The 21,182-nt window shown below is 41.9% G+C and overlaps 2 protein-coding genes across 2 annotated transcripts; both read right to left on the reverse strand.

Annotated features, from left to right (window-relative positions):
- Positions 1 to 1,434: 1,434 nt before the first annotated feature.
- fev (FEV transcription factor, ETS family member) lies at positions 1,435 to 4,182 on the reverse strand (the record flags this gene model as incomplete). Its single annotated transcript, XM_084314645.1, is given in 6 exon segments — positions 1,435 to 1,988; positions 3,385 to 3,456; positions 3,953 to 4,010; positions 4,012 to 4,062; positions 4,065 to 4,142; positions 4,144 to 4,182. Coding segments are annotated over 6 exon segments (852 nt in total).
- Positions 4,183 to 17,310: 13,128 nt separating this feature from the next.
- Positions 17,311 to 20,558, reverse strand: cryba2b (crystallin, beta A2b; the record flags this gene model as incomplete). Its single annotated transcript, XM_084314796.1, has 4 exons — positions 17,311 to 17,688; positions 17,963 to 18,105; positions 18,634 to 18,775; positions 20,401 to 20,558. 4 exons carry the CDS (start codon positions 20,556 to 20,558, stop codon positions 17,541 to 17,543), a joined length of 591 nt encoding a protein of 196 aa, XP_084170922.1. The 3' UTR covers positions 17,311 to 17,540.
- Positions 20,559 to 21,182: the final 624 nt, after the last annotated feature.

Raw genomic sequence — 21,182 nt, forward strand, 5'->3', positions numbered from 1 at the left:
GCTTTCCAGCCAGGAGATGGCGCTGATAAACCAACAATCACAGGTGTTTTTGAAGAGTTAGGGGAAACAATAGGTCACAGGAAGAAAACACAGAATAAACCAGAAAGGACGTCTCAATTAGCTGCACCCATTTAGATTGAATTTCTTAACCGGATTGAAAAATAATAATATAATTTCATAAAACATGTTTTGATTTGGTCATCTGCAGAATGTGTTACGTTACGAGAAACCGTTTTTTTCTAACTTATTTATGCTTTCAATTTCGTTATGAATCATCGTTTTCAAACAGGTCAAACCAAACGTGAAGAGTCTGAAAACACCCTCGCGTAAAAGTGTTAACAACCGTGCCGAGCCGAACCGTGTCACTATTTGGGCACTTTTACACAATTCCTGTGAGTTTATGGAACACCTATGTAATTATATATTTTTTTTTAATTCATTGTTTTGTATTTCTAATCAAGTCCTCAAAAACAGCATTTTTCTACCTTAAGATCTTAACCTGTTATGAGGCTGGGCTCCTAAACCACTGTGTGGCAGCGCCGCCGCCTGAACATTAACATGCAGCGGTGTCTCTCTGACATCACAATGGTACTGGTTCTGGTTCACCTGAACATTAACATGCAGCGGTGTCTCTCTGACATCACAATGGTACTGGTTCTGGTTCACCTGAACATTAACATGCAGCGGTGTCTCTCTGACATCACAATGGTACTGGTTCTGGTTCACCTGAACATTAACATGCAGCGGTGTCTCTCTGACATCACAATGGTACTGGTTCTGGTTCACCTGAACATTAACATGCAGCGGTGTCTCTCTGACATCACAATGGTACTGGTTCTGGTTCACCTGAACATTAACATGCAGCGGTGTCTCTCTGACATCACAATGGTACTGGTTCTGGTTCACCTGAACATTATCATGCAGCGGTGTCTCTCTGACATCACAGATCAGCACATGTTCAGATGACTCAGTTCAGTGAGGGTGAATATTGTGAGGAGAATTGGAAGAATGCGCCAATATGAGAATTAGAGACATAGATCATATTAATATAAGTCCACATAGGAAACAATGCTAAACACTGAAAAAGGCCATTTATAAGATAGTTCCCCTTTATAACGGTCATCTGTCACGGTCCAACTCCGACCCTGTCTCATAATCATCTCTCTAACGGGTCGGTACACATGCGGAGCTGGTGCTGGTCGGTAGAACTATTCGTGCTGATGTTCTATTTCCTATAACGGTTGAACTATCTCCTCCACTTATAGTGGTTGTTGATGTTATTCGTTTTAGTTGGTTTAGTTGAATGAGTTATAGTTATAGTTGTTGTTGCTATTGTTGTTGTTGATTGTGATGTTATTCAGGTTGTTGATGTTGCTGTATGAGTCGGTTATATAGTAGTTGTTGTTGTTGTTGTTGATGATGTTGCTGTATGAGTCAGTTATAGTGGTTGTTGATGTTATTCAGGTTGTTGATGTTGTTGACGCAGCTGATGTGGGTGGCGGACACGGTGCCGAAAGGTCCGGGGGGCTGCAGGCTGTGGCTGTGGTACAGGGCGGCCGCCGCCGAGGGGGACCCGGGCCAGTACGAGAACCCGGGGGGACCGTGGTGCATACCGGGCGCCACGAGGTTCAGCTTCGAGATGCCGGTGAACGGGATCGGGGCGAAGTTGCTCTGGAACTTGTAGATGGCCTGCTCCGTGGTGGACGGCTGGCACACCTGCGCCAGGCCGTGGAAGTCGAACTTGTAGGCGTAGCGCTTGCCGTGGACCTTGGTCATGATGTTCTTGTCGTAGTAGTAGCGCAGCGCGCGGCTCAGCTTGTCGTAGTTCATGTTGGGCTTGCTCTTGCGCTCCCCCCAGCGCCGCGCCACCTCGTCCGGGTCCAGCAGCTTGAACTCGCCGTTGGTGCCCTCCCAGGCGATGCAGGAGATGTTGCTGCTGTCCGAGAGCAGCTCCAGGAGGAACTGCCACAGCTGGATCTGACCGCTGCCTACAAAAGAACAACGAGAAACCGTTTTTTTTTTTTTTCCATTTTTTGCATTTTAAAAAGCTTGCATTTGTACTTTATTGGGTGCATGTTGTATGTGCACTTTGGACTTTATATGTTGTACTTTAGTTAGATATTGTATGTTTTGTATAATGTTTGGCCTTTATTCTTTTTACTGTATGAAGCACAATCTCAAGGGGCTCATACAAAACCAAGCATTTCACTGTAATGCACAATGCACATGTGACAAATAAAACAAAACTTGAACTTGAAACTAATGAAAACATAACAAATAGATAAAAGACACAGTCCAGTAACCCAATGAATCCCGTCAAATCCCCGTAAAGTGTATTATTATTGTTATTATTATTATTACAGTTTGAGGCGGTGGAATTGAGAAACGTTTGGTTAATTGGACTAATTCAATATGGACGACACGGTGGTCTGTTATTTGTTAAAGGCATCACATACATCCGATAGAATTATGCATACATTACATAAGAAATGACTGAGGTCCCATGGTATTATAGATGTACCTACATATTGTGTGAAATTAAATAGGCCGAACATGTTATCAGCTTATAAAACGAAATGCAATTTAACTATAGCTCACTCGTGTTTATTCCATAATATTACATTTTGTATTTTCCAGCATATAGCCTAATTGTTTTGTTGTTTCAAAGATAAAATGAAATGCTGAATGATTAACTCATTATGCATCAATATCAAAAGACACTTACCTTATTAATGTACCCCTTACCATGTCTAAAGTATTCTATACCATATTAATGTATGCCTTACCTTATCTAAAGTATTCTATACCATATTAATGTATGCCTTACCTTATCTGAAAGGTAAGTATTCCTTACCTTATTAATGTAACCCTTACCTTATTAATGTATACCTTACCTTATCTAAATGTAAGTATCCCTTTCCTTATTAATTTATCCCTTGCCTTGTGTAAATGTAAGTATTTCTTATAAGGTATGTATAATAAATACTTAAATTTAGATAAGGTAAGGCATCTAAATGAAAATGTACCTTACCTTATCTAAATGGAAGTATGTATTATACCTTCAAATTTAAGTATTTATTACACCTTATCTAAATTTAAGTATTTATTACACCTTATCTAAATTAAAGTATGTATTATACCTTATCTAAATGAAATAATCTATTACACCTAATCTAAATGAAAGTATTTTTGATACCTTATCTAAAATAAAGTATTGTATACATAATCTAAACGAAAGTATGTATTATACATTATCTAAATGAAAGTATTGTTATACCTTATCTAAATTAAAGTATTTATGATACCATATCTAAATGAAGGTATTTATTATACCATATTTAAATAACCGTATTGTATACAATATCTAAATGAAAGTATGGTTACCTTTTTGCACTCCTGTGTTTATCGGTCCCCAAGATGTTCCTTTGGTTTCTTTCAACAGGTTTTCTGTTGGATCTGAAATCAAAACAAAACAAAAAGCCAACATCAATAAAAAAAAAATAGTTAAATGATGTTATCGTTATATTAGATAAAATGTTAGGAAAACAGGAGACGTCAACTCATATATTCCATAACGATTTGAAAAGCATATACTGTTATATTTATACTTAAAACAAATACACGCTTAAAATAGATGATAAAAATATCAACATCTAAAAAAAAGTATTTAAATCCTAATTGTAATCCTTCTCCAGTCTCTAGTCTAAATAGTGCTCTGGTGTCCTCTGGTCTGGTTTCTCCTCGGGCTGCAGCGGGCGAACCCAGGAAACGCGTCCAGGAAAAAGGAAATCCGACTTCCGACAAAACGACGAGACGGGCTTTCAGATTGAAAAGCATCAGCAGCCCGTCCGTCCTTGGCCTGGAAATTGCCGCTCACTCACCGGCGCCGGAAGCTAAAGACTCGCTTCCTCGGACATCTAAATAGAAATATTTTTAAAATAATCATTTTTACCTGAGAGATACATGCTGAACATGAGGTTTCCTCCGCCGTCTTGTCTCATTGTGCGCTCCGTTGTTCACAAATGGTTGGATTTCATTTCGGTCGATGTGCGGTGGTGGTGGTGCTGGTGGTGGGGGGGGGGGGGGGGATTTTTTTTATTAAACTTTATCTCATAAGTGTGATCTGGAATAAATACGGGTGGTGCAGATTGGAGTTTCCAGGCAACTGTCTCTGGCCCCCATCTCGGAGACAATATTCAGACAGCAATTTCCCCTGGAGCATTGCTTTAATTAAAAGAGCAATTTACCAGCTCTGTCAGGCCGCCCGGTGCCGCACAATAAAAAAGGGCGATAGAAATTCGGCCTTATCAATCCGTCCATCGGAGTTTAATAAAGTTTCCCAGCGTTAAGATCTGGGTTTCTATGGTGAATTGAAGTGTTTGACATGGCAACCAGTTCAGATCCTCCTCACTTTTTCTGCCTCTTTGCCTCTTGGCAAACAGCAAAGGCCTATTTCATGGTGGAAAAAGAATATTTGCCTTCAGCTGGAAGACACGCCTCGGTGCACACGAGAAAACAAGAACATGTTCACGACGAGCCCGACCTTCTGTTTGTGGGTTTAAGGTTATATGACCTCAATCGCGCGGGTAATGAGGCTGTAACTCCAAAACCATGGCCCCCGATGGTTCCTTGAGCACAACTCGTGATATATATAGCCTGTTTATAGTTTTTAAACAGAAAGAAAACGGTATCATGCATGCTGCACGGATGACATGGAGGCATTATAGCCTTGTGTGTCTCGCGTGCATAATAACCGTCTATATGCAATGGTTTTCTTTATACATCTGTACATTATTGGTCTATATATGTATGTTTTGCCATTGCTATAGTTTGACTCAAGGATGGAATGAGTTTTATTTCGGTGGTGTGACCATTAAAACTCATTCCATCCTTGAGTCAAACTAAGCACTGTGATGATGATGATGATGAGGCTTGTAGCTTATAGCTTATCTGCCTATTAGAATCTGTTCAGACGGATACATTGTTATGCTATACTGTATAGTCCTATAGATGTTTATGGCCTACACATTGGTCTATATGTTATGATTACAGTAAAGTCTAAAAGTTTAACGCGGCCTACAACAATTACAGCCTACGCACTGTGACTAAACAACATGACTTAAATGAATGAACGTGATGGTGTGATAATGGCAAAGACATGAGGTATGGAAAACACGTTTTATTTTATTTGAGTACAAATATCGTGGACAAACACACTCCAAAATATATAGGTATAAGTATATAGATTATCAACTTACCAATGGGTTGAATGATAGAATATAATAGATTAGAACAAAACAGAACAGATGAAAACAGAACATAATAGAAAATAATATATAATATCTTTGAATAAAAAACGAACCTTGACTGTATTTTACTATTCTGTATGTCTATGAGCTATGTACTGCTACTGTACCTATATTATATACAAACTATGCTATACTATGTAACTATTATATACGTAAATATACTATGTTACTATACTTATACTACAATGCTAATATGTCTATTATACTATGTTCTATGCTATTATATATACTTATACTACTACCTACAATATGCTAATATGTCTCTATCCACGACTACATGCTATGCCTATACCATATACTAAATTATGTCTATGCACTCTGAGTGAAGCAGTCAAATTCGACACTGCTTATTATTAACAATACCACTTACCCTTTAGTGTACACAATTTGTAAGTCGTTTTGGATAAAACGACTAGGCCTACATGTAAATGTGAAATGAATCGAATATACATCTTAAAAGTAGTTCAGAATAGACATAAGTAACATATCGTGTTGTGTTCGGGAAGAGCGTCACTCGCGGTATTTCAACACATGTGTTTTTAGAGTGTACTCATAACCATTTAAACCACTTAAACCTGTAAGAGAGAGGGCCATGTAATGTAGGAGGCGACTCCATCTCTCCGTCTACAAGCCCCAGTGGGTCTCATATAAGACAGGGCGGGGCGGGCCGCTCTACACATTGTTGACGTCATTTGTTTAACCCAATCGGTATTATTATCTCTGATCGCCTTCACTGGCTACAACCTTACGTTAACCATACCTCAACCTATATGCATATATCATAATTTTCAAAATTCCCAGCATAACATTTGGATAGGGGGCTTTCTCACAAGCCATTCGCGGTCGAATCACAGCGCGATCGCACCAAAATAGGGTGTGATCGTTTGATTGATTGATTGATTGATTGATTGAAACGTTTATTAACAGATTGCAGAATGGGTACAGTACAGTACAGCTCAATACATACAATTGTTAAGAGGATGCAGACCTGAGAAAGACTTTCGTCTTGTTTCCATCAGGGTCCTCCATTTTCAATTCATATGACACACATGACATACAGATAGACAGTACTGCTACATCTATACATTTATGACATACCAGATTTTCAAATACAGTACTGTTTGTGATACTAAAGAAATCCAGAAAAAGAGTGTATATACATTTGACATAGAAACTGTGCATTGGGGGAGGTTGGGTAGGTGGGGTGGGGCTGTACATTGGAGGTGGGGGGGGGGGGGGGTTGGGTAGGGGGGGGGACACTGTACATTGGAATACTGACCTACATTTGACATAGAAACTGTACATTGGAGGAGGTTGGGTAGGTGGGGTGGGGTTGGGTGGGGCTGTACATTGGAGGTGGGGGGGGGGGGGTTGGGTACATTGGAATACTGACAAAGCCATGCTTGGTCTTTATTGTACAACTGGGTTAGGACATTTGTAGGGGCCAGTTTTGAATTGCAGTCTCCCGTAGGTGTTCTTTGAGAGTGTTTTTGAAGGTGGGTGATTCACATTCCTTTACAGCTTTGGGTAGGGCGTTCCACATTGTTGTGGCATAATTGCGAAACGTGTTTAGTCCCTTGTTTGAGCCGAATCTGGGTTTTACATGATTTGTGGAGCTCCCTCTGGTGTTGTGATCGTGGTATTCACTGACCTTTGGGAAGTATTTTGACATGTACATGGGTACCTTGGTCGTGTAGTGTATCTTGTAGACCAGGCCCATTGCAAGTTGCTGTACTCTGTCGTCTACTCTAAGCCATCCTAGGTTGGCAAAGTGTGCAGGGGTGAGGTGGGTTCTAGGAGTCAGGTCAAGCAGTAGTCTGACTAGTTTGTTTTGAGATGTTTGTAATTTGGTTTTTAGTGCCTTTGAGGTGCTTTGGTACCATGAGGTGCAAGCATAGTCGTAGTACCCTTGAATGAGTGCTCCTGCCAGAGTCTTCAGGGTATTCTTGTTTACCAGGGAGGAGATCCGGTACAAGAATCGAGTTCGTTGATTGACTTTTTTTATTACATTGGATGCCATTTTGTCACAGGAAAGATTAGCCTCTAGGATGGAACCCAGGTAGGTAGTAGTGGTCCTAGTATGCTTCCTTGTGGAACACCACAGTTCACTGTGAGGGGGGGGGATAGGGTACCGTTTACCTCCACCATCTGTTCTCTCCCCTCCAGGTAGGATTGTATCCAGCTCACTGATAAACTATCAAAACCAATTGCTTTTAGCTTGTCAATCAGAATGGTGTGATTGACAGTGTCGAAGGCCTTTTGTAGGTCTAGCATGACCATGCCGCAGTATTTGCCCGCGTCCACCTCTTGCTTGATGTGGTCGTTCAAATAGAGAAGGCATGTGTCAGTGGAGTGGGATGTTCTGAAGCCAGATTGGAATTCGTAGATTAGATTTTTATCCGTAAGGTACTTTTCGACCTGTTCGTATACTATTTTTTCCATGACTTTCGAGATGGATGTAAGGATAGAAACAGGGCGGTAGTTGCCTGGGTCTAATTTGCTGCCCTTTTTGTGCAGGGGTGTTATTCTCGCTATTTTGAAGTCCTTGGGGACGTGTCCCTGTTTTATGGAGAGGTTTATTATGTGTGTGATGACTGGGGTGATGGCGGCTGCTGAGTCTCTAAGGAATTTGGAGGGGATGTTGTCATGGCCAGTGGCCTTGTTCGGTTGGAGGGCGCTCAGTTTATTGAGTACCTCATCTGTAGTTACCATTTCCAGTTTGAAATCGTCTTTGTGGACGCCTAGGTTCTTGTAGTAAGCTACTATGTGTTCTACCCCATACTGCCCTGAGTGGGAGGGTAGTTTGTTTACCAGTGTTGTGGCTATGTTTGTGAAGAAAGTGTTTAAGTAATTGGCTACATCCAGTTTGTCTGTGATGAGCGTGTTGTCCGTCTTTATGTTTATGTTTGAGAACCTGGTTTTAAGATTTTTACTGCAGCCTAGTTGATTATTGAGTCCTAATGAGAACGCTCCCCCCCCCCCCCCCCCCCCCCCCCCCCCCCCCGGGGCGTGGTGTGCAAGCTTACTATAATGCTTTCATGCTGCTTGAATTTTGGGCAGATAAAAACATTCAGCAACAACTGGACAATACCCACAAAAACGATATTTATGGGCAATTTGGCGAGTTCAGACCTCAACCAAACAAGCATGTTGAGCCTCACGGCTCAGTGGATGAAAACTTCCAGATGAAGCCACGTTACAAGCACAAGACTTCCCTGGCTCGCATTAGGCCTGGCAATTTTTTTGTCATTGCTATGTCTACTATACATTGGTTTCTTGTTCAAATGCATTATTTTCTATAGACCAGTGGTGGTTACTCCTAACAAACTGGTTAAGCTTGGCGACTCTTTCGAAGTCGCTCTTTTTCAAAGTTGGTTAAGGTTAGGGTTAAGGTTAGGGTTAAGGTTAGGGTTAGGGTTAGTTGGTTAAGGTTAGGGTTCAAATATAACTTCATAGTTATTGGTTTATTTGTTTCTTTATATCAGCATCCAGTTTCCACCACCGTATGTTAAACTCTTCCTGTGATCGACCGGTAGATCAATGACATTCAATATAATTGACGCAAGCAATGGGCTAATGTTAGCTGCTAACTAGTAATAAATAGGCTAAGCTAACTAGCGTTACACCAGTTCCATTCGTGAGAAAGGGGGTGGGTTATATTGACAAGGCTTGACAACAGAGGTTCAAATATAACTTCATATTTATTGGTTATTTGTTTCTTTATATCAGCATCCAGTTTCCACCACCGTATGTTAAACTCTTCCTGTGATGACGTTAGAGCATGACATCATCACCTGCGGCAGCTTACACGCTCAAAACGCAAACCGTAAACAAAACCCGGAGGCCTGTATATTTTCCCCAACAGAGTTTCACTTCTGCGTTCGGTTTGCGCGATCTGATTGGCCACTGACGTTTCTCTCAGCGCCAATCGCGTTACTCCTAACAAACTGGTTAAGCTTGGCGACTCTTTCGAAGTCGCTCTCTTTCGAAGTTGGTTAAGGTTAGGGTTAAGGTTAGGGTTAGGGTTAGTTGGTTAAGGTTAGGGTTAAGGTTAGGGTTAGGGTTAGTTGGTTAAGGTTAGGGTTAAGGTTAGGGTTAGGGTTAGGGTTAGGGTTAGTTGGTTAAGGTTAGGGTTAGGGTAACAGCCTGCTTGCGCGATTGTTAGGAGTAACGCGATTGGCGCTGAAAAAAACGTCAGTGGCCAATCAGATCACGCAAACCGAACGCGGAAGTGAAACTCCGTTGGGGGAAATATACACGCAACCCGGAGCGCACCAAGACTGCAGTGTGTACGCAAACTAGAGGGGGGAGAGGGAGGGGGGAAGTTGGCACCCAAGGACGGAGCAGAAATGATTCGACCCCGAATGGCCATTGGCTAGTGAGAAAGCAGTGGTGCAGTCGTGGTCACACGCGGTTACACGCCGTGTTACCAGATCACTGAAGCAGAAGTACGCGCGATCGCGCACGGATGTGTACTCGCGTGTACGCGCACACAAAAATGCGCTGTATCCATTCGTTGTGACTAAGTACCCGGCGGCCACTGTTTTACATAACAAAAAGCGCAGGTAGATAGGTGTCTGGGTGTTGGCTATCTGAATGCATCTCCCCCTTCATTCTGTGTGACGGCAGTGGAGGTGAATACTAATGTGGCTCGGAATTCGTGATGGGGTCTACCTGCTTATGATTGAATCAAGCGTCTGCTGTGCTGCGCGCCAGCTTTCCAATTGCTCTCGCGCGCGCACATTCACACAAATAGAGAGCAAGAAGAGTGTGTATGATAGAAAGGTTGCACTTGCGTATATGCGCTTGTGTGTGTGTGCGTGTGTGTGTGTGTGTATAACTGCACGCGCGAGTGGGTGTGAGCGCACCACAGGTTCATCACCAAACCTCCCTTGCTGTGCACTAGGAGTCATGCACACACAAACTTCAAGTAAACACAAGTTGTCTGATTATTTTAAGTTTGCTTTTGTGTTTGTGTGTAAAACAATTTCTTTAATTGAATTAACTTAAACTAAAAGTAAATACAAACTAAATTAACAATGTAACTTACATTGTTAATTTAGTTTGTATTTACTTTTCTAGTTTAAGTTGATTCAATTAAAGAAATTGTAACTACTATTACATTTAAAACATTGTTTGTTTTTCAACCATATCTGTTGACAATATAATTTCTTTATATATTGAAGGCTACATCCTGCTACCTTTTTCAGCTTCTCTATTTAAAAAAAGAAAAAGAAAAAAAAATCTGTTCTGTGCGCATGCACGTACCCGCGCGCACGTGCGCGCGTGCACGTGGCGTGTTACCAGTTCCCATATTACGACTGCACCACTGCCTATACCTATAGCCTTCATTACCCGCCGCCAGGCATGCGTTGTTCATGGGACGGGGTAGCACGGTGTGGGACCTCACTCGCTATTTGCATATCAATAGCTCCGGTCGTCAGGTGTGTTAAATACGTTCTCAGACACATTCACACCTAACCTTGTTGTGAAGACGTGTTACATTCCATTCGTAGAGGCAATTAGGCACTGTCTTTAGTCTGTGCCCAAGCGAGGGGACATTAAATGCGCATTCGCGGGAGCGCGCGCACGCGCCGGGAGCGCGCGTGCACGTGGTGCGTGTCACCCCAGATGATTTCAATAACGCACCACTGCCCGCCGCCTAAATTTCTACCCAAATATTAGTGTTTGTTTACCTGTAGAGCCATGTACAATAATACTATTATAGGTATACCGTATATATATGTTAGATATATCGGCATATATCCCATGTTCACATACCTGTATATATACCTGTATATATTATATATATAATATAATATGTGCTATGTCTAAAATAATAATAATAATAATAATTTATATCTTGGGATTCGAGACCTCTGTGCTGTAGCCACCAGTACTCCAGTAGCCAGTGTTACGTCATCGTCATCGTTATGTTCGGTTTGGAAAAGAAAACCCCATATTAAGTGAGATCATACTCGGGCAGCTGAAGGGGTTAATTGCATTCTTCATAGGCGTTGGTCAATGTTTTTGGAGGGTGTAGATGTGAGTACAAAATAAACATATATCCGACACTTTCGCCTCATTTCCATCGTAGAAACATAAACCAGAAAAGCTTAAAGCCTCATTGTAGAAACATAAACCAGAAAAAGCTTAAAGCCTCATTGTAGAAACATAAACCAGAAAAAGCTCAATGTTCTGTATATTTATAATTTACCGTTTCATTTCCCCGAGTATAACTCGAGGAATAGAGTAAACTGCATCAGTGGACGTCACACACAAAGCCCGCTGCAAATCATAGTATTGTAATAAAGGCCTATATACGCATAATAGAATATAGGCTATATTAATAAACATAGTGTGGTGTTTATTGACCTGTTCATCCCTTCCACCCTCTTTCATAATGTATTTCTCAGACATGTCCCACGGTCTAAACGTTAAATTAATAACGAATTTGTCCCGAGTCGGTTGTTCTGTATAAGCTCCGTATCAGCTGCGTGTTGTTCTACTTCCTCCACGTCTGAAAGGAGTGGCCTCCCGTGACGCGCCCTGCCGTGCCATCACCTCCCTGCCGCCGGAGAGTCTCCGTCCCCCGGCCTGCAGGTAGGTGTGTCTCTGGTCCCCCGGCCTGGTAGGAGAGTCCTCTCCCTGCCGCTGGAGCGGCCCCGTACGCCGGCCTGGTAGGTAGGTGTGTCTCTGGCGTCCAAGACTTGCTTTAGCTGCCTGAGTCCAAGTACACGTCGCAGGCAACTTAAAACAAGCCTCGAATGCGAGATAGTAACTCCATATAGTCGGCGGATTAACCCTTTCACTGCCACACGACAGAAGGTTAACCCTTTACTATCACACAACCGACGGTTAACCGGCTGTTGTGTGAGTGACGTGTGGTAGTGAAAGGGTTAACCTTCTGTGTATTGTCGCAGTGAAAGGGTTAACCGTTTGGTAGTGCTGCAGTGAAAGGGTTAAGTATTAAATAGTGTTGTCATCAACAACAATACCTATAGTTTTTGAAAACATAATGTAAAAATGTGTTGTGAAAAAAATATATATATATTTATGATATTCAAATAATATACATATAAGATAATACACACCCCGATTTACCATTATGCGTAATTTGGCTAGACAGTGTCATCGGGGCGGCGTGCGTAAAATTCCAAACCAATTCAAATGAAATCATACAGTGAATATGTATGCTGACCCTTACTACTCGATCTATTATCTATATCGGTAGTATTTCCAGATGATAACATCGAATAGCTCGTTATTCAAATAATCGATAGGCCTATTCGAATCAAGGCTATCTAAAAAAAAAAAAAAAAAAAAAAAAAAAAAAAATGTCTTTTTAAACATGTCTGTTTCAGATAATAATTGACACTTGATACAAGCTTTACTTCCATAGATTGTTTATACTTACCGTCATCTTCTAGTATGTTAAGGCGACCAAATACCTCAACAACCTGCCTATAAGGTTGCTCCTCTGCACTGCACCACGCGCTGGCGTTTTAATCAGTCGGCGGGCGGAGGACTGTATATTTGAGAAAGGTGTGTATGGCTGAACATTTATTAAGAGATCCTGCTTTGGGTGTGGGACTAGTGTGTGTTCTTGCAGGCCGGAGGCTTGTGACAGAGAGACTGCAGGTTGTGTAACACAACACGGACTTTCATGTCCTGGAGGACGGGTTGCCGTTCATTGTAATCTGACATCACGCATCCTGGTTCTGTAGAACTCCCAACGGATCCAGGATGCATGGGGGATGCATGTCAGATTACAATAAACGGCAACACTTTATAATTCACTATTGAAAATGGGGGACCCTGATGTAAACAAGACAAACGTCTCTCTCTGGTCTGCATCCCCCTTAACAATTGTGTGTATTGAGCCGTACTGTATTGTACCCATTCTGCAATCTGTTAATAAAGTTGTCATTAATTCATTAATTAATTAATTAATTCATTCATTCATTCATTCATTCACAGTGCGCCGTACAGTGCAATTACCAAGTACTTATACTGTGTAACTTCCTCATATGAATCTGTATAAATATTTACCGGTTCCTACAACCGAATTCACAGGGAAATGTCGCGGGAATACATTCTAAATCCCCAGTTGTTTTGTCTTGTACTGCTGTACCTAAATGTTTAAGTACCAGCAGGAGCAAGTAAATATTGTATATATGTACGGATTCATACCATACGTTCTGTGTAATTACACTGTAAATTCCGGGTAATTACACTGTACAACGCGGGCTGTATTATAAAGTGTTACCCTACAAACAAACAACATTTATATCAATAGATAGATACATGGTGAATTGGTATTTTAGCTTCCTTTCACCTGGCACCATTAGGCAAAGACAGATGCCCAAACAGGCCGCAGTGTGGATCAGGACCCTGGACAGAGAACTTTCACCTAAACAACCAATAACTAATACTTGTGGGGGGGGGGTCGGGGTCAGAATTGTTATTGTATTTTTACCAGACAGCAAGGTTTGTTTGTTTATTTGTTTATTGTTATTTGCACTTATAAACATACATTCTGGAATAAAATAAGTAAAAGAAGAACAGTTAAAATGTGCAGGAAAGGTAAAAAAAAAAAAAAAACCAAGGGCTTATAAGCGACCTCCCCTCTTAACCTGTTAAGTGGTAGGCCTATTTTCAGAAATTTCGCCTAAAGGTACATGCCTAAGTAAATGGAAGATTGCTCCACTTCTGCAAGGTCAATTTGCATGTTCTTGGTATGAACATCTAGGGGCCTGGGGGTATGTATTTCCAGTGTCAGAAATATTGTGTCTGTTACTAGGCTTGAGTAAATTGTAATGACGAAAAGGAGAATATAAATTATGATTTATTTTTGCATCTTTGACGGTAAATAATACCATGTTAAATCTGCGGGGTAAGAGATTTCGCTCACTGAGCTCATTCACCACCTTATTGAGATTAAGTGTAAAGAAATCTAAGCAAATGAATAAAGGCAAGATGATTAAACATAAGGATTTGTCGATACAGTAATAAATGATAATCGATTTTAATTATGAATTCATATTTGACCTTGAACTTGACCTTGACCTTATTATGGCCAAATCATACATCTATGGATAGGGAAAAGGCTCCTCTTTCCAATAGCAGGGTTGAATCTGGATTTAGTCATTTCCTTGCGGTTTTACGATAAAATAGATATAATTAGCATTAAAAGAAAAAAAAAAAAAAACATTAACCTCTTAACATCCAAGGGCCCACATGTGGGCCCTCACAAGGACGATTCGCGATGCCACTTTGCCGACCTCTAGTGGCTCGGGTGTGCATTTCTTTTAATACAATATATAGATAGAATTAAAGCCCTATTTGTTGCCTGTCGATTGCCCTTTCAGGTGACAAAGTCCGTTCAGCGGTTCTCGAGTTACATGCCGATATGTGCCCCAAAGTACGCAAAAGTACACATTACCACCCCCGACTCCCGGGGCTCTAGCTCCGTCAATCATTTGGCGATCTCGAAAATTTATCGATTTATGATAAAGAAAAGCAGGGTCACCCTATAGGGGGACCATAAACCTATATAGGATAACTACACAAAAGATATCCCCCCCCACATTATGCACAAACACACATGCGCATATCCCTCTCTCATACAAGTTTCAAGTTTCTTTAATAGTTGTCATACAGAAGTACAGAATACTTTTATACAAAATGCTTCTTACTGTTTCGCTCCAGAGACTGTGTTAGACAAGATAGTATGAAATAAAATAGTATAGCATGTAAGATAGAAGTAAAAATAGAGGTCACAGTGTTCAGTATAGACATATGTACAATGTTCGATGCAGAATAGAAGTAACTGAGTTACCATACAATATACAATATATACTATGCAATGTACTAATATAGAATACTATATAGTGCAGAGCAGAAATGGGATGAGGTACAATTTAGGTACAATTTACAGTAAGGTGTGCGAGTTGTAGTGCAAATCCTTTACCAATAAATATAAATATAAAGTGTAAAGTGTGTTTAGGTGTTCTAAAGTGTGTAAAGTGGGTGCTGCAGTGAGTTGCCCGTTTAAAGTGAGTGTGTGCATGTGGATGTGTGTGCTGTGTGCATTTGATGGTTGCTGCATAGTGTTTATTGTTCGTTGAGCAGCCTGATGGCCTGGGGATAGAAGCTCCTTCTGAGTCTTTCTGTGCTCACCTTAAGACTCCGGTATCGCTTGCCTGACCGCAGCAGTTCAAAGAGGCAGTTGTTTGGGTGGCTGGAGTCCTTGATGATTCTCTTAGCCTTCCCCCTGCACCGCTTGTTGTAAATGTTCTGGAGGGTGGGAAGCCCCCCTCCAATTGTGCGTTCGGCTGAACGTGTCACTCTTTGTAGTCTGCTACGGTCTTGTGCAGTACACACAGATACATACAATACAGCATTATATAACAATTATAACGGTGGGGGGGGGGGGGGAATACTTCACTCAAATACACATGGATACTATAGACTACAGGATCTGTAGTTCTTTTTTAAGCTTACTTTTAAATATATTTAAAGTGGAACATGTTTCTGTTAGATTTTGTATATCATTCCACATCACTGCACCTTGATAAACAAATGAGAATTTGGCAACAGAGGTCCTACAGAAAGGAATGCATAAGTCTTTATTTCTTCTTGTGAGATGTGCATGATGATGAGAATTAAACTCAAAATAACTTTGAAAAAGATTTGGCAAAGATAAAGGAAGACCAATCACTTTGTACATAAGAACCCCTGTTTGGTACTTGTTGACCTCATAAATTGTGAGTAGTTGCAGTTGTTTAAATAATGGTTTGGTTGGGGCTAAATAAGAAGAGTTGGTTGCAATTCTTACAAAGGATTTCTGAGCTCTATGGATTGTTTGTAAGTAAGATGGGTTGTTTACTTCAGATAAACAAGACTCCCACCTTGCTTCAAACCTTAACTGCGCATGCTCACGGGACAATTGCCACCTCTCCTCCATGTCGTTTCTCTTTGCCTCTACCAACCACGTTGACATCAGATAAGTCGTCTTGACATTTTGATTGTTTACACCACATGGCGTGTTTAAAATTACATTTTTAATTTGTTTTAATTTATTTAATTTTACATCCAATTACCAAGAGAACAAGAGAGAGATAATTTCACGTTTGATGAATTTATAACTGCCACAACACGTAATTTTGGGGGAAATGCTAATGATTAGCTGTTTTCATAGATGTAGCCTCAGCCTCTCAGACTGTGGTGGTCTGCTAGCTTGGCAGAGGTATTGGTTATGTTTCATTTAGGAATCCCCAGCTGTAGCCTCTTTTGACAGAGCTCCTAATTTAGTTGTAATTTCTCCACTGAGCAACGTGTGGCCTGTGACACCAGAAGAACGACATGATCTGGTGCTCTTGTTTATTGGAAATAAGATTACAAATCAGACAGGAACATGGTGAAACATCCTAAAAAGCCTAACAGGAAAGATTGGATTTCAATTAAATGTATTCAGTATAACTTCAGCAAAGAAGCTAAAATCATGTCCCTTTCACTAAGTACAAAGTGGAAGAAAGTTCTGGAAGAAAAATAAACTGCCTCATTGTTTCACACTTAATTGCAGAACTCTGCTGTTGCCGTACTTGCTGTTGCTGTACTGTGTGTGTGTGTGTGTGTGTGTGTGTGTGTGTGTGTGTGTGTGTGTGTGTGTGTGTGTGTGTGTGTGTGTGTGTGTGTGTGTGTGTGTACGTGTGTGTGTGTGTGTGTGTGTGTGTGTGTGTGTGTGTGTGTGTGTGTGTGTGTGTGTGTGTGTACGTGTGTGTACGTGTGTGTGTGTGTGTGTGTGTGTGTGTGTGTGTGTGTGTGTGTGTGTGTGTCTCTTCACCTGTGATGTGATTGGCTGGCTAAAAGAAATACAGGCTAAGGTGTCTGACAGCTTTCAAAAGAGCCAATCACAATCACTCGCCCCTCCCAATTATGTCTCTGTTGAATAAACAACAAGGAATCGTCACAAGCACTCAGTTTCTGTGGTTTTGAAGAAAAGCCTTTATTGCCTATTTCAAGAACACAGCGTGATGGTAGCAGAAGTAGCCAGGTGCATGCAGAGCCATGGATAGAGAGATAGATAGATATAGATAGATATAGATAAAGATAGAAAGAGATTGAGGGGCCATCTATGACTCTGTAGTGGTCTGTCCAGGTTGAGGAGGGGGGCGGGGCAGGGTTGTGGACGGGGCGGGGGTAGATGGGTCTGGTCGGGTGGAGGACTTAGTGCTGGATCCTACGGATGGACTGCACCTGGTTGGTGTGGGCCTGGGTGCTGAACTCATTGTAGTTCCTGTACTCTCCCTGGTGTCTGTCTCTCTCCAGGATGTACTGGTAACCACGGTAGCCGGGGAACTGGTAGGCCACCCAGCTGGAGTGTGTGTGTGGGAGGGGAGGGGGGAGGGGGAGAGAGAGAGAGAGAGAGACATTCACAGTTGGGTTAAACATTCAAACATCTACACAAGAAATACAAAATTAACCAATAGAATGTGTTAAGGTTTACATGGAGAGAAAGAGGAGGCTGAGATAAAGAGTGAGAAAGAGGGAGAGACAGAAAGAGATAGATAGAGAGACTGCAATACAGAGAGACACAGTTCAGAGACAGAGAGAGAAGACAGGGGGATAGCAAAGGGCCATGTACTTACGCTCCGGAGTTGACCTTGATGGAAGGAACCTCCTTGGAGCACCATCCCATGGCCTGGAGGGAGGGGTAGTCATCGCACATCTCGAACTTACGGCCCTGGAAGTCCTCACACTCGTACAGGGTCACCTTGCTGTCACTGTGGTTCTGTTGAGAGAGAGGAGAGAGAGAGAGAGAGAGAGAGAGATTAGTGTTACTGAGTTGGACAGAGTCAGGTTCATTTAATTGAGTTGGGTATGCTACTCTGTCTCCCTCTCAGCCCTCCTACTGTCTCAATGAAGAACCTTCTGTCCCATGTCTCCCTTCCTACTGTGTCAATAAAGAACTTTCTCTTCTGTGTCTCCCTCCCTACTGTCGCAATAAAGAATGAACCTAGAGAGGACTAGACACTCTTCATCATTGGGTCTAGTAATTCTGGGGTTTAAATCTATGTTTCCAGGAGGAAAAGCAATGATGTATTGCTTTTGTTGTCTTAATGTTTTATGTGTAAGTTGTTCAATGTTGTTTTAATAGGTAACTTCTTGTATACTGCCTTTTGGGCCATAATATATCACTTGAAAACAAGATAGGAATGATGCAGCTTCTGAAATAGAACTGAGTGGCACAAAGATACACTCGCTGGGAAATGCCATCGCTCCATGGAATGGAGAGAGAGAGAAAGAAGAGGTGACTTACGGCGCTCTTGATGGGCCTGAAAGACAGCATGTGCTCGGTTCTGTAGCTGCTGTTTCCGCTCCAGGCCTCGTAGCGAGGGTAGTCTCCCTTCTCAAGGATAAACTGCTGGCCCTGGAACTCGGGGTACTCATAACCCACCCAGCTAGAGAGGGAGAGGGGGAGAGGGAGAGGAGGAGAGCAGGAGAGAGGGAAGGAGAGAGAGTAAGAGGGAGGGAGGGGAATAAAGCAGGGATGGCAGGAGAGAGAGAGGTAGGAAATAGGAGAGAGAGAGGAGAAGGAGGGAGGGGAGGAGTGAGAGAGGAAGAGGGCAAAAGATAGAAAGAAATGGTGAGAGAAAGGGAGTGGGGGGAAGGGATAGAGGAGGAGATGGAAGAGAGGGTGAGTAGAGAGGAGGAGGAGAGAGAGAGATGAAGGGGATGAAAGGAGAGAAAATATAAGGTCAAACGAGGGAAGGAGGGAGACGGTGGAAAAAAGAGGGGGAGGTAGGGAGGGAGAGATGGAGTGACGATAAGGAAAGGAGGAGGGGAGGGACAAAGAGGAGAGAGAGAGAGATGACATCATTAGATTAATTAGTGAAGGCGTATACATTTACAGAATAGATACTGTCTAGAATGTCCTCGTGACGCTAGAAGCTAGAAACAGTGACATATTAGTTGGATAACAGGACTCAACGCCCAGCTGAACTGCCTCACAGAGAAAACAGTGCTGCGCCTTTTGTTGTCAGGAGAACAAAGCCTAAAGCAAACATCACATGCTGCTGCTTTGCCCAGAGCTCTTTATCTGATCCCCAGTCAGCCAGCCAGCCCCACCACAGCCAGCCATTCTGGCTCTCAGCCGGCAGCTGCATACGGCCAATGCAGGTCACCACCGGAGCCCGGGTCACCGGCTGACAACGTAGCAGAACAACGTTTCAGACATCTTTTCTCGTTGTCAAACTGCCCGATCTATTAGTTTGTTTAGTTTGACTCGATTTTAATTGTTCACGTTTTAATCAAATCGGGGGCCATTCTGTATATAAAACACAATGCTGAATATATTACAGTTGCGAGATGAAAATAGCTGATTTTCTTTTCTAGAAAGCAAGCTGGAATACCACTAAAAAAAAAAGAAAAAAAAAATGACTTGCTTATGTTCTTTACATGGCCTCGAGCGAAATGACTCATCCACTGTTTGCAGAGTGGCTGCAGTTTTCAGCACTCAATGTATATCAGGTGAAACTCCCAGAAGCAAATACCAACACCAAATGTTGCGCTTCCAACAGTGAGGCTTTTGTTTATGTTTTGATAGAATGCTGTTTTCACAGCTGATCACTACTGGGTTTGTTTGTACTATCCAATACGACTTGACTGATGAATCAACACGAAGGTGCTTATGTGCAGGTATAGTAAACATTATGATATGTAGGACTTCATAGAAGCATAGCTATTGATTATATATTTAATTCCTGTAAAACACCTGTTTCTCCCTGTTGACTCTCTGGTCCTGTGCTAACTGGGATGAAAACTCACACCAAAGAACTTGACTTCACTTGACATTGTAGCAAACCTCGTTGCTTCTATATTCCTGCTATTGTCGATGAGTTGAAAGCCAACTATCTCAAAACAATAACCAGTGAATATTCCATAAAAGGGTTCTCATATGTGCCTCAGTCTAGAACAAAATGTTCCAATTCAGTTTGATCCAGTCAGGCTGTTTATACCTAACAGTGCAAACCTCCTAATAAGGTAATGTTTGTAAACGCAACAAGGTTGTCGCATCCAGACTTACGGTCCGTTCTCGACCTTGATGGAGCGGATCTTGTTGAAGCCCCTCTCCATGATGTTCTGGCACTCGAGCATGAACTCGCAGCGCTTGCCCTGGAAGTTCTCCTCCTCCCAGACGGTGATCTTGAACTGGCCCATCTGTTCCATCTGTTGAGTGTTCATGGCTGCAAGTTGTTTCCTCGAGGAGGTTGACTCTCTGACCAAGCAAAGGGTTGTCAAGAAGAAGGGAAAGTTAAAAACAAACCTATTATGTTTGGATTCACACAATACAGCAGAGAAACTATGTCTGCCATGTTCTCTGAATTGAGTTTCGGGTTTAAAATGGGAAATAGAAAGGAAGACTGTGAGTGATCTTCTAAGTAACGTTAGTCTGAATAATGCTCTCCAACTGAGCTTGTGTGAGTGGTCCCAGTGAAGGATCAAGCAAGGTTGCTTTCAGAGAGTCGATTCCCCATATGATCTTTTCATTCTGGTTCTATGCGGTGAAACGGTGAGTTAAAATCCCTGTTATTTGCTTAAATAAACGTAGGCTGCTTGCTGGCTGAATGGCTAGAGTGCTAGAGTGCTAGAGTGCTAAGCCGTTAAGCTGAACAGTCCATGGCCTTTGCGTTCCTAAGAAGTAAGTTAGATAATCTTTGCCTGTTATCTTGAAGAAAAGTGATGTTGTTACTGACATTTTTAGGGGAACACATAACCATGGTTCTCAGAGGTAAATTACTTGCTGACATGTTTGCTGAAATCGACGGGCTACAAATCCTAATGTCAAGTTCACAGTCCAGGGTTGAT

This window comes from Notolepis coatsorum (assembly GCF_963971535.1).
Source record: "Notolepis coatsorum genome assembly, chromosome: 5".
Classification (NCBI taxonomy): domain Eukaryota; kingdom Metazoa; phylum Chordata; class Actinopteri; order Aulopiformes; family Paralepididae; genus Notolepis; species Notolepis coatsorum.